The sequence below is a fragment of the Asparagus officinalis genome, chromosome 6 (assembly GCF_001876935.1).
Source record: "Asparagus officinalis chromosome 6, Aspof.V1, whole genome shotgun sequence".
Lineage (NCBI taxonomy): Eukaryota > Viridiplantae > Streptophyta > Magnoliopsida > Asparagales > Asparagaceae > Asparagus > Asparagus officinalis.
Genome location: NC_033799.1, coordinates 46,049,791 through 46,064,290, shown reverse-complemented (window position 1 = coordinate 46,064,290; position 14,500 = coordinate 46,049,791). Strand labels below are relative to the sequence as shown.

General features: G+C 34.4%; 1 protein-coding gene across 1 annotated transcript in view; it reads left to right on the top strand.

Moving 5' to 3' along the window:
* The window catches only part of LOC109844315 (probable LRR receptor-like serine/threonine-protein kinase At1g06840), an 81,300-nt gene that overhangs the window by 21,512 nt on the left and 45,288 nt on the right, over positions 1 to 14,500 (top strand). Inside the window, 7 exon segments of the mRNA XM_020413303.1 lie at positions 611 to 758; positions 2,436 to 2,507; positions 3,165 to 3,236; positions 9,013 to 9,156; positions 9,242 to 9,313; positions 9,422 to 9,493; positions 10,789 to 10,863. Coding sequence (XP_020268892.1) covers positions 611 to 758; positions 2,436 to 2,507; positions 3,165 to 3,236; positions 9,013 to 9,156; positions 9,242 to 9,313; positions 9,422 to 9,493; positions 10,789 to 10,863 — 655 coding nt within the window.

Below are 14,500 nucleotides of genomic sequence, written 5' to 3'. Positions count from 1 at the left end.
AAATCAGAGTTAAGGCAGAAGAGCTTCACTCTCTCCCTTAATTTGCTTTCTTTTCTCTCTTCTTCCTCTTGTAAATGTTAGCCGACCTAAGGCTACTGTAACATATAGTGTATGAAATAAACTGGAAAAAGAAGTTATCTTGGAAATAGCCGGCCTCAAACTGTAAGCTATCTATCCTCCTGTTATTTTCCTATCTTTAAATTCCTGTATATATATAGTAGCTGTAATCAAATAAAGTTGTCATCATCTTAAAAATTACAAATAATGTGCAATTAAACACAATGTCAATACATCACCTGAGAGCCTTAGGCGCTAATGTGCAGCACTTTTAAAGCACTTATTGTTGCTTATCTTGGCCATTCCTGTTTATATTCACCAACTTTCTGTATGACAGCCTGAAAATAATATTGTCTTTGGTTCTCTGAGATGGAATAATATTGTTGATACTAGACGTTGGTGTCCGTGAAAGTACATAGTCTTCAAATTATTTGATGATCATTTAGAGTGGGATAAGTTGGAAAAGCATTTTATTTATTTATTTTTCTGCTTTTGGTGTTGTCATTTGTTGTCATATGTTTACTAAGTTGGTAACTCGTTTGTTTGTATACAGTCAGAGCACTAACGCTTATAAAGAACAATCTGATTGATCCAATGAAGAAGCTTAATTCTTGGAATAATGGAGACCCATGTACATCAAAATGGACAGGGATATTTTGCACTGCTGTACAAAATGATGGATACTTGCATATACAGGAAATGTATGATTAAATATTTTTACTCTCTTTAAATTACTGCAATTTCTCGTGCACTGTCATATGCATTGCTAAGGAATTATTCTCTTCCCAAGTACTAGTTTATGTTGACTTTTAAAGTTTTTGCAAGTTCATTAAATATAATTGGCCGTAAAGCACATAATTGACTTGTATATTTTAGCCTCTTTGTGTAGCTGATGTTTTAGCTTCATGGTGTTTTGTTAGCAGCAGACAGTTGGCTATGTCTAAAATCCAAAAAATGTAATTATCTTCCTGGTGTAAATTGCATTCGTCATGCTTTTACGGTCATTATTCAACTCTCATTTTGTAATCTTGATTACAAGTCAATCATGTCAGTGTGAACTGAGTTTGTTCGTCACTGGCTTTTCTAGGAGATTGTTTTTCCAGAGATAATGAGTGGTATGAAACATCTTGCTAGGATAATGAATGAAAAAAATGCATTTACATTATGAAGTTCTCTATAATTGGTTCACACTTAATGTTTTCTTTGTGCTATGTCATACATATGATGCATCACAAGATCACATCACATTTCTGAAAACTGAAATACTATAATGGTGCACTAAGAGCTTACTATTTCTTGCAGGGAGACAATGTTCTTGCATTTTTCATTCTTTTTTTCTTTTTTCTTTTTTTGGGGGTTAGCAGTGGCTCTCTTGCTATGGTATATTGCTGCATATTGTGTTCCTGTTATCCAACTAGGAACCAGATAAACCCTCTGCCTCTTACACATATTAGCCATGAAACGTGAAGAGCATTGCTAAAATGGTCAAAACACTCCAACTTGATAGTTTTCTTCTCCTTTGTTTGGGGAAAATTGTAATAGTTTTCTTCTGCTTATTGTTGATTGCTTCAGGAGGTGAAGTGATAGTTTCAAATGAGTTTTAGAAAATAAGTTAGCTGATTATTACACAACCTGTTCTTAACCTTTTTAATATACGCAACCAACATATGCATAATATAGAGAATTTGAATTCTAATGTTCACTAAATACACTTTTAAATAGTAGTAGATTTCTATCCTGTTTTTCTGGAGAAATATATACTGAAAAGACGGAAGAAATTTTCTTATCATTAACACTTTGGAGTTGGTGCTATGTAGTTGCACTGCATGCATGTATTTTCAACATACTCATCATTAATATTTATCATTTATATGTTATATGTATATTTGTATCTTATTTATTTGGTATACTTGTAGTAGGTTAATTTCATTTTCAATAAGGTTTTATTAAGACCCTTTGTCTTATTTAACCATAAACATTATGTTGTACCAAAAAAAAGGGTAACTATTAATCCTCCTACATGCTTTTCTGAATTATATATGTGGCATAATCATAGTATCTATGAGCTTTCGTGATTTTTCTTAAAATTATTCACCTCTAAGTTTGAATCTATGGTAAAATGTATCATTTGTTGGTTTATCACAAGCATAACGTCATGAATCATGTTCAATATTCCTATTGAGCCTCTACCATTAGATTCTTTGACAAGTAATTTTTCTCTGATTGAATAATGTTAGAATCCACCATACATTTTTAATGCTGGAGAAAATATGTTATGCATTTTTTGTCTCTTAGTATATAGGAAATATTACACGCTGGTTGTCCTATAAATTAATCATTCGAATTCAATATGATCCTCAGACTTGTTCCTTTTGCAGACTGCTATTGAATTCAAATTTGTCAGGAATTTTGATTCCTCAGTTTGGCCTTCTATCTCATCTGAAAATACTGTAAGTCGTAATGTAGTCTGGGACCAAAGAAATTGTCAAGGATAAATTTTCAAAACCAACCCATTTAGGAATTTATTGTCAAAAAACGACCCCATTCAAACAAATTTGCAAAAACCGACCTGGTTTCAGCCTCTGCGCTGAAACCAGGTCGGTTTTAAAAAAAAAAAAATTTAAAACTTCACGGGAGTTGAACTCCTGTGAAGTTTACCAGCTTTTAATTAAGCTGCTAAACTTCACGGGAGTTCAACTCCCGTGAAGTTTCACAATTCAAAAAATTTATTTTTGAACTAAGAAACTTCACGGGAGTTGAACTCCCGTGAAGTTTAGTAGATTAATTAAAAGCTGCTAAACTTTACGGGAGTTCAACTCCCGTGAAGTTTCGAATTTTTTTTCTTCAAAAACCGACCTGGTTTCAGCGCTGACGCTGAAACCAGGTCGGTTTTTGCAAATATCCTAGAAACGGGTCGTTTTTTGCAAATAAAAACTCAAATGGGTTGGTTTTGAAAATTTGTCCAAATTGTCAATTAGGATAATTTGAATGTATACTCTTTATACAGTCTATAGTCATTACAATTAGAATAATTTTCTCTGAAGTTCATACTTTCTTTTTATCTATCTAGAGTACTGCAATACTAATTGAATGTTGTACATCTGTAGGGATTTTATGTGGAATAATATAAGTGGAAGTATCCCACGGGAGATTGGAAACATTACTTCCTTAAAACTTGTGTAAGTGAATTGACATCCGCCGTTAACTTCTTTTATCGTGTAAAACATATTCTACTCCTTTGTGCTCATATGCTGAAATCATATTTGCTTAAATTTTAAGTTCCTCAAATGGAAGGGTCATCTTCTATGCCAAGAGGAGTACTATGCTTCATTTATTCAAAAAATAAAAATAAAAAATAAAAATAAAGATACAAATACACTGGATTTATTCTTCATGCAATTATAGCGAGTCATGAGCTATAACGTAGTTGTTTGGATAATCAATATTTCAGAGTTGGCGTAAATATTGGCTGTTGTCAGTAGCAGTAGAAAGTAAAAAAATATTGGTACCATTGTCCATATTACCAGAAACATCTTGATGTACATGTTAATTTATCACGTTGTTTTTCTGTGAGAGGAAGGAATTTGTGTGGAACAGCACTGATGACTGCCAACAAATCTGTTGGAACATAATCTATTAACAAACCAGATATTAATTAAGGCCCCGTTTGGCAAAGGGTTAATGAAGAAGGGTTAAAGAGAAGGATTAATGTACTTAGTCCATTTGATAATCCGAAGGAGACTAAATTATTAACTTGTTAAATAAGTTTTATTTTAGCCCTTATGATCAGTTTTAGTGTTTGGGAATAACAATGATTTTGACTATTTTCTTTATAATTAGAAGGGTTAACTCTTATTCCATCTAAATAGGAGTATTAGTAAACCCCTCATTTTGAGGGGTTAACTCATTTTAACCCCTCTAGAGGGGTTAACTTAACCCTTCTATATTTTTTATGTTTGGCAAATTATGGAGGGTTAACTCACTTTAACCCTTATATAGATTTGTTGTGTTTGGCAGGTTAAGAAGGGGTTAAGTCTCATTAACCCCTCACTTAACCCTTTGCCAAACGGTACCTAAAGGTTCGTTAGGTTGTTCCTCAAATAAAGAAACGTGGAATTAATTTCTTTAGCCTAAAGTATCTTCACTGTTATTTCCTAACGGATACTTTGTAGTCGATAAAAAGGGATCCAACTAGGAGATTAAAAAAAAAGAAAGAAAAAAGCTACTCTTTTTTTCTCTACTTTTCTCTCTCTCTGCTAACTCTCCTTCACCTCAAAAGTTTCTCCTTTACTATCACTATTGGGCTGCTTACTCTTGGGTCATCTCCCGACGACACGCTAGAGTTCTAGTGGTCAAGTGATTGTACCTCTTAAGGAACATCTGGCCTTGGCGGATCACACGAGATCGGCGGATGTGTCTTTAGGGCAGTGGTTCTCCATGCCTTCCCCGAGGCCGATAAATGTGTTCATTTATTATTATTTTTAATGAAATATCAATTCTTGAATTCTAGTCTTAACAATCCTTGGTCCATCATGATTGGCTGCAGCCTGCAACCACATTCTTTGCTGCCAAGAGACCATACACAGTTCTTGCAACTCAATAAACTGAAGTTAATCGCGCGCTCCAGAAACTTTTATCCAGCTGTGGTGACTTTGTTACCCTCCTTTCTTCTTTATCATCTAGAAGCAAATTGACAGTTTAGTCCTGCATTGCAGTAATACCTTACACTTCTCAGACCTAATTTGCATATAGATCACAATGGTTTACTGCAAAAAAATGAGCTATCTATTAAAGGATAATCAAATAATTATTCCCTCTTAGACCTTTATTTGCAAGTAACTCACAATGAGTCCTCACAACTCCTGGATTTTGAGACAGTTGATAAAGGGTTGCCAATGAAAAATCTAAGTGTTAAATCATAAGCTTTGATTCAATTGCCATGATCTATTTAAATTGTGATTAATTCTAATCTAGACTGATGAGGAGGTCTTTATTTATGGGTAATTTATGGGGCCAGATTGCGCATCGTTCGGTCTAACTGATTCGTTAATGGGAAAACAAGATTTCTAGTGTCCATTATAGAAATAAGGCAGCAATGGTGAAAGCACATCCTAGGAGAAATATATTACTTGGTGATATTTTCCAACAATACTGATATGGGATATCAATATGTACAGGGAAGGCCACGGGTACGTGCAGACAGAAAATCCTAAAATTTCATGACGCAAATACATAGTGGATATGGTAACAATATAATTGTGTATGTTAATGTTCTTCACCGTAACAGGAGATTTTATTTTGTATCACATGCATTTGTTGGGCTGTGTGTCTGTTAATTTATCTATAACATGAATTTGTAAGGCTATAACCTAAGTTAAAGTGCATGCATGCACACAGTTATGTCCTTTATGTATAACATGAAGCTATATTATCTAACATAAATTCTGAAGGATTTAAAGTAAATTGGATTTACAACTCACCATATTTTCAAGTTATAAAAAATTATAAATCTAAAGGTAGAGGAAACTTATTTCTCATTGAAAAATTGACAAATTATATAAATATATCTAACTGTAAGTTATACGGAATTGTAAATGCAGTAGGTTGTTGCAAAGTTCGTGACAGTATACTACATCATGTATTGTATCCTAGTAGAAGCATCCCATTGTCAGATATCTTTAATATGTGGCATGTCTTCTTTATGAGGCATTTTTTATGGTTAAATTGTCACGCCCCGAAACTGCACCAGAAAAATTCATAAATACAGGGTACGTGACAGCAGCGACCCATGCACAAGACAAGTCTTATGCATGAGTCAAACCTGGCACTTCATATCACATAGTTTATTTCAAAACATTTATAAACCTGCTGATGATAGAAGTTCAGAGCAACTATATATATGTATATAATCGATACTTACAACCCACAAGCTCACCGTTATAAGCATTTTACTAATTCAAGCACATTATTGACTGTATGTAACATAAAAAAGGAGAGGCTCTCCATATAACGCCTCTCAGCCAAAAGCCCTAACCAAAAGTTCGGCTAGTATGAAGCTACACTGGATCTGAAAAAATTAAAAAACAACGGGGTGAGCTAGAGCTCAGTGAGAACATTTCCCACTAGAGTTCCTAGATAACTAGCAAAATAATAATAAGTATAATTCCCAGAATAACGAATTATAAGTTTTGCATTAGAAATTCAAAATAGCAAAATACGATCCGAATATCATAATATTATTGTCTTGAAGAAAGAATGCAACAATTATATTTTCTTTCTTATGTGCAACTGAATATACTGTGACATTTCCTGGAATCAAACTCTTTTTGAATCAAGGTAAACATTAAGAAAGAAAAGAACTACCAATTTATACAAAATCAGAGGATTATTGTTTCCTCAATTTCACAGTCAATTATCAGAATCTTAATTCTCGATGAGTTATTCATGAATGTAAAAGTCACCTCATAGGTCACACTAAGGCTACGAATTATAGCCCAGTAGCAAGGGAATGCGTAAAACGCATCACATAACAGATAATTCCCGGAAATCGAATGCACCTAACGCTGCCATAGGTTACTGGCCAAATACAGAGGGGCCAGAACAAATTTCAGAAGGGCCAAACACAGAAAGGCCAATACAGAGGGGCCAGATAAAGGTGAATTTACCATATGACAGGCAGAAACAATCCATAGTGGACTTTTTGAGGGTTTGAAAACATCGAGATCACATGTCAAATGAGTAATACCTTGCGTACAAGAATTTATAATTTTTTTCAAATGAAGTGGACAATGTAAAACTCCTCATTTCAGTTAAAACAATTTACGGATTTTTACTTTTCTTTATTTTTATCAGATACTAAGTCACGGAAAATCTTTAAATCCGTTAAACTGTTGAAATACATTCCAAATACTTCATCAAAAACTTTCAGATAAAACAATGCCCACAATTATTTGAAATTGCATGAGAGCCAAATTCACTTTTCATATTTCACATAAAAAAAATCAAATTTTCTTTTCATATCTTGTACGAGGCTAACATCGTATTATAGGATAGACCACAACAGAAATAGATCAAATCTTTATATACATGAAAATTATATATTATTTATTTTTCGATCACAAGATAAATCAAATATCACACTCATGCAATTTCATATTATAAAATACTAGTGAGAAATGAACTCACCTCCACTGAATACAGCTTCCTCAAAACATTACTTTCCAGATATCAAATTTGAACCTATAATATAGAATAATAAGACTATTATTAGTTCACGATAATACATATTATAAATTAATCAATTCATATTCTAGAGTTAATATTTTCAAATATAATCCCTAACAATTTAAAATCCATTAAATAAGGTAGATATAGATTTATTTCTAACTTATGATGCGGCAGGGGGTTATGGGTAAGTAATCCAGCCCAAAAGTGATCTCTTAATCTTCAAATTGGACTTATTTGTAAACAAATCAAATAACAGGGGTCTGTACAAAGTTATCCTGTCCATATATGATCTTAGATTTCTCTGTTAGGGTTCATTTGCAAATTTTGTAAACGTTCAGGGGTCCTAAAGATAATTTTGATATTTTATTCTTTTATTCTCATTTTCTCTCTCCTTGTCTCTTCATCCCGTTTCTGCTTCATTCCTTCTTTTTTTTTCTTTTTTTTTTCTTCTCCTCCTCCCTCGCTCTCTCTCTTTCTCTTTTTTTCCTCCTCTGCGGCGCCAAGTTGGCGCGGCTGCTCAAGCTCCGCCGTCGGAGCGGCCACCCGAGGGCGAGCCCTCCCCGACGCCGGCGGTCAGGTAAGTGCCTATTCTTTTTTTTTTCATCAGTTAAAGAAGGCTTAATGAGAAAGAATAAAAATTATACCTTTGTTTCCCCCCTTTTCTTTTCCTATCCTTCCTCCTCTTCTTCTTCTTCCTTTTTCCTCTTTTTCTCTTTTTTAACCCTAATGTCTCCCCATTTCCTCCCCCTTTATATTGTCGGGAGGCGGTGAAAGAAAAGTTACCGCCATTGGTGAGGCGGTGGGAACAGTGCGATTTTTTAAATATTTTTATTTGTTTGGGGCTGTTACATAAATTATCATCTCCAACTTCAAACTCATACTGCAGGAACTCTATTTTCTGCATGCTTTCATGAATTTAGCTAGTGTCCTCGGTCAGCATGTCACGGAAGAATGCTATCATGTGACGAAAAATAAACTTATGAACTTGCAATTACTTTTATTGTCATTGCTGTACCAGTGCAAAGTTTTATATAAGCAAATGTAATCACACTTTTGTGTAAAAGCTAGTGGGACATCTGTAGTCCTCCTGCAATATGAATGAAAATTGCTGTGATCTCTGTGTTTGAGTCCTTTCTGCTTTCACAGTCCGAGAATTTTGTAGGAAAAGTGGTCAAGTTCTAATTTGCATGGACATAACTGATCTGAGATTGTCATTTAAAGATCTAAAATTTTTTACTTTTTAACCCAATTTATTGTGCCTACCCTGAAAATTTAGATTGCTTTTGGGCAAATAGAAGTGCTGATCAGTACCCAACTCTTCTTTTTTACTGAAAATAATGAACTTCACACTCGAGACTATTATTTTTAATTGTCAACCTGTAGATTCTGGGGGAAGAAAATTTGGTTCTAAAATTTCCAAATTATGTAGTTGCTAGGGAATCGAGATTTACCCTAGAAGTTGTAATATCAATGAAAACATGTACAATAGAGTGAAAAAGTAAACTTGTGCTGTTACATTAACCTGTGAATTGTTGGGTTCATTCTGATATTTTCTTGATAACACAACATGCATATGATTATTTGTTTTCTTTTTCCTCTAATATTTGATGGTACAGATATATGCTGCTAAGGTAGGTTGGGGTCTGACAATGTCTTATCTTGTAAATAAAACTTTTGCCTTACGAAACTACTGACGTACTGACAATTCACATGCTGTTTATTTTTCAGGCTCTTGAATGGTAACCAGCTATCTGGTTCTTTACCTGATGAAATTGGGAACCTTATCAACTTAGATAGACTCCAAATTGACCAGAATCATATATCAGGGGCCATTCCCAAATCATTTTCCAACTTGAGCAAAGTGAAGCATCTGTGAGTAGGTTTTGATTTATTGTCTTTTCTCCCCGCTGTCAAGATAATTTGGTAATATTGTTCTGCTGCAATTTTCTTTCTTCAGACATATGAACAATAACTCAATTAGTGGGCAACTTCCACCTGAGTTATCCAGGCTGCCAAGGCTCCTCCACCTGTAGGTTAAGTTTAGTGCTTCCCAAGTTTTCTCTGTTCTACCTTGTCTATTAACTTATATCTTTTTCACTGTTGTCTATATGCACTTCACTAATTGTGTTTTTCGCAGCCTAGTGGATAACAACAACTTGTCGGGGCATCTTCCTCCTGAATTTTCCAGTATGCCTACTTTGAAAATTCTGTATGTACTGTTCTTTTATTCTTTTGAATAGACAGTTTTTCTTCCTACAATAGTAAAAATGATAGCTTGATTAACTTCTTCTTATATATATTTGTGTCCAATCTTTTAAATATATATATTTTTTCTCCTAGACCTTTGGTCTTGTAATGATGAAATTTTATCATCGTTGACTCTTAAGTTTAAGTTAAACATGAGATCTTTTGGCAGTCTATTATTTTAGTATGATTTACTTATTTTTTTAGCTTATCTGCATGTTCCTAAAACCAATGGTGTAATGCCTTGCAAACACCTTGTTTCTTCATAGAAGTTTGAACCATAGTCGGGATGTCGAGGTAGTCAAATCATAACATCATGAACCTTTACTGGTGGAGATCATGGCCCTGAACATTGTTGTATGTCGAGAAAAAAAAAAGCCTGCTTTCTCCTTGTATTGGACTTGTGCGAGCTATACTTGCATAACCTCTAATTAAGCTCTGATGAAGGAAGAATTCTTCAACTTTTTTTTCCTTTCATATTATATGTATTGTAGCCAATCATAAGGAGGTAATGGATTGACCAGCTTATGGTTCAGATATGAGGCAAGAATTGGTACTTACATAATGAAATTTACCATTCATTCTGAGAGGTTAACACTTTGCACCATGCCACTGCCATGACAGTCTATCATTCGTTCTGTGTATGCAGGCAACAATGCTCTGTTAGACCACCACACCACTATGAGCTATCCTATTAATGATCTGTACAATTAATCCTGATATATGCCCATCATTTAATCTTATAATGAGAGTCAACTTCACTTTAAACTAAAATTTTAGGAAGAAGAACAACTCCTTCACTTTGTTGCACAGTTCATTTCGACCTATCCTAGCTTCATAGGTATCAATCACACCTAGCATTACTTTTAATTAGAGCCCCTATTCAATTAGTTTTAATTAGAGCCTCTATTCTATAAGTTGCAGTGACAGCCTAACAGGAAGAGTGATATAAAGAAAGCAAAGAATCTGATAAAACATACTGTATCTTACCATATATTAAGGGAAGGTTAAAAGGATTTTTAAACTAATCAAGGGAGATGTAGATGAAACATATGAAGCACATGGAGAATGTTTTTTTATTTTGAGGAAACATGTATGAAGGATTTGACAGTCTCCCTTCTAGTTTCTTGTTTCTCCAGCAGTGACACCCCAAGTCACTAACCCTGAGGTTCCTAGGATTTTTCCTTTTTATTTTTCAGTTAAAGTGGTATATGTTTCCTTTGTATGTATTTTATATCTTTCCTTTTGTCTTGTTTGCAGTCAACTTGATAATAATAATTTCAGTGGTAATATCATCCCAGCTTCTTATGGGAATTTGTCTACACTTCGAAAGTTGTAAGTTTAACTTTTTTATCTTACATTCTTTTCACTGTATGTTGTCATGTAGAGATATATTTCAATAAAGAAATAACTGAGCAGGACTTAAGATTATGGCTGATTATAAGGGCGTGGGTTTATAACTCTGAAAGCATTTTCCGTGGTCAAACATTATGGAAAATTAATGTTCTATCTGAAAGTTAAATTCCTCTTTGGTTCTTTGTTTAAGGAAACATGCATGCTTGTAGGCTTCTATATGCAATGACAGTTCTTTTCAGAGTGAAAAGATATAAGTAAATTCACCTTTGTAACCAATTTTATATTCTGATAACTTATTTTTCTCATATTCTTCGGGGCTAAATTGCAGATTACCCCCTTCCTCCCTCTCTTCTGTATCGTCAGTAGCGCTTATCACTCAACAGCTACTTTATTAGCACTGAACACCCATGAAATGACATTTTTAGAAGGATAAGTTGCAGGTAACCCTTTCTCCCTAGGAGTTCAGGGGTGTTAAGTGTAATAAATAAGTTGAAGGGTGATAAGTGCTACTAAAGATATAGATGAGGGGGTTATCGACAATTTACTTCTTCAATTATTGCCTATTATTGGCATGTACTATATAGTCTTTCTGTTTTTCTTTGTACCAAATTTAGACTTTAGTGCAACTAAGAGTAAGCATATTCTATTCTGTTATGGTTGTAGAATGAGCTTACATTTGTAAGTTTAATACATATTTAGCATCTTTCTTTATCTCTACCTTTTTTTTGTTATTTTAATCATGTTGGTGAGCTCGGTCTATGGTTACAAGAGGTACTTTGCGTTGCATTTAGTGGATTGTGGCATCTATGAAATTATTACAACAGAATGATGAGTTCAGTTGATGTTACTTGACTGTGGACTAAAATTGTGAGGGATTAGTTATAAACTCTTATGGATGTGACTAAAGGATGAAAAATGATTTGGTGAACCATCTGTTTATCAAAAGGCTATCAATATATTTTAAAAAGAAATGAGAGAGGATCTCTTAGACATGTAAACAAGAGGTATCACTCTACAGAGCTTCTAGTTGAAGTTCTTACACTAAAAGTTACCAGTAAATTTAGCAGCAATAGCATGCTTAAAAATCTCTCCTCATCTGTTTATTGGTCATGTGACATAATCGAAGGCAATGTATCGATATTGTTATATTCATGGGGCAAATGAAAATCCGTAGGACAAGTGTGAAAAAGTGGAGAGAAATATGTGGATTACTACCAATCAGTGTATTAAATATCAATCAATATGTCGCTATATCGGTTAATATATCAGTTTAGGGACCTTACCGCGACAATATTTAGGGTTTTATATCGGTTTCCAATTTTTGGGATTGTTTTTCGATATATAGGCCCATATTGGGAATATCGGCCGATATTATCCCATTGAAGATTTCGACAAAATCGGGTTGTTTTTAATTTGGTTCTGGTTTCGGGTTTGCGTCGCGCTTGGGTTCCCAACCCTGAACCCACAATCAGGTTAAAGCAACAAAACCTCAACCTGAACCCACCAAAGCCACAAAAGCCAGTCTCCCAAGTCTCTTCACTGTTAGTGTTGGCTCTCCCAAACCCTAAACATATATCATGGTGCAATTTCTTATGTATAGAATTCATTAATATGTTTATATTACATATTACAATGTCATGTTATGTCATCGGAAATGACACCCTGATTTATCCCCAATTTCAGCAATCTGGTATTGGTTTTGGCCATCGATATTTATTTGATATCTGATATTTAATACATTGCTATTAGTCGAATAAAAATAGCTGCAACATAGAAAACCAACCTTTATGCAAACTGTATCTTTTGCAAAAATACCTAAAGCTGAGTAAAAGTTGGACCAGATTTACATGGAAGTTGCCAAAACCGACTTCTAATTTTCTAGGCAACCATAGAACCCTTAAACAGTAGAATCTGGGGCTGAAACTGCAGTAAACGGAACTTTAATTGGTCATATTGACATGAGACTAGCCTTCCCATGATACATTGTAATAGTCATTCTGAGCTACAATTTGAATGTTATAGTTTCCAGACGACAACAATTTAATTCAACATCTTCTTGTTTGATCTTTTGGCCTAGTCCTTACAATCTTTACCAAATACAATGCAAAACATCTATATAAGCATTACTATTCACCTTCTTCTGAATCTTTCAAGACCAATTATTCATATTTTAACTTGTTGCAACAGGTATTTCTAACTTGTTGATATCAATATTAAATCACTTTTTTGCGATGTACCGTTAACCATGTCTTCATCTGCAAACACTTTCTGCATCTGTTACTTGTCCCTAGCCTCTTTATGTATATCCTTAGGCTTTTATAGTTTCCATTTTATTTCTGCATGGACTGCCTCACATTTCTTTGCTATTTATTCTGCTGTAAACTAATTCTGGAAGTTGAATCAGAATTGGAGCATGTTTTGGAACATTCTGATACACAATACCCAATGGAGTTTCCTCTGAACTTATTCAACTTGTTTAAAACAAACTCACGTCACTCACCCATAGCAATATACTGAGTACTTTGGCCTATTCCCATAGAAAACAGATATTTCCCAAGATTTTAAGCAACTTCAGTTTGCCTATCTTCTTGCAGGAATGTCTTTTATAAAGTATGTTCTACTAGACTACATACCCCAAACTACTTCTGTACTACTAGAATAAAATTGAGGGAGGGGGGGGGGGTTGGACGGTGGGGGGGGGGGATTGATGACTTATCCATTTTGGTGGCAATTAGAAGGACCTCACTTTTATTCATTGTGGGAAAATACAACAGAAAACTCAGATATTTCCTTGTGTGATCCTTATGGGAACAGGTAACAGGGTATATAGGCCCTTGTTTAGTGATCGTCTCTTGATATTCACGGTAAGGTGACTGTTAAAAAAACTTACAATATTGTAAATACTTATGGTTTATATAAATGATAGAACTCTCAACGCAACAGATATTTCTGCTTGTGTTCAAGAGTCAAGCCTGCACCCTTTTTTTACTCGTTGTTATGCTTTTGTTTCAATTTCTTTATGAACTCTTCAGCAAGGCGCTGCGGCACGGTGGTGTTGATTTGTTAGTATATATTTTTATCTTGTGATTTGGTAGTATATATTTTATTTATCTTGAGTCCTTGATATTTTCTATGTGAAATTTCACAAATATTTTTTTTTCCATTCATTTTGTATATCTTCAAAATTTTTGTGGTCTGGAGTGCGCCTCGCTTCACTCGGGCGCGCGCATCGCATTGCGCCTTGCGCATGTGCGTGTAAACTGACTTTGCGTCCTGCATTGCGCCTCGCGCATTGAAAACATTGGCCTATACTATTGTGAAAGTGTGAAATATTACGACGGATCTATCCTTCTCAGGCTCTTAATGCATCAAACAATCTATCCCCTGTTAAGGACCAAACCTGTTAACCATATCGACAATTTATAGGCTAGTACTTTTCATGAAAATTAGTGAAAACATGAGATAATTTGATTCATCCAGAATAACGTTAACCTGTTTGCTTCTCAGAACTTGGTTAATAATCTGAGTATATTCAAATAAATTGGAGGACATTCTTTACATCTGAATCCAAAGGTTTTCAGTTAAATTTTTAGCTTTTGTGTTCCGCATATGGTGT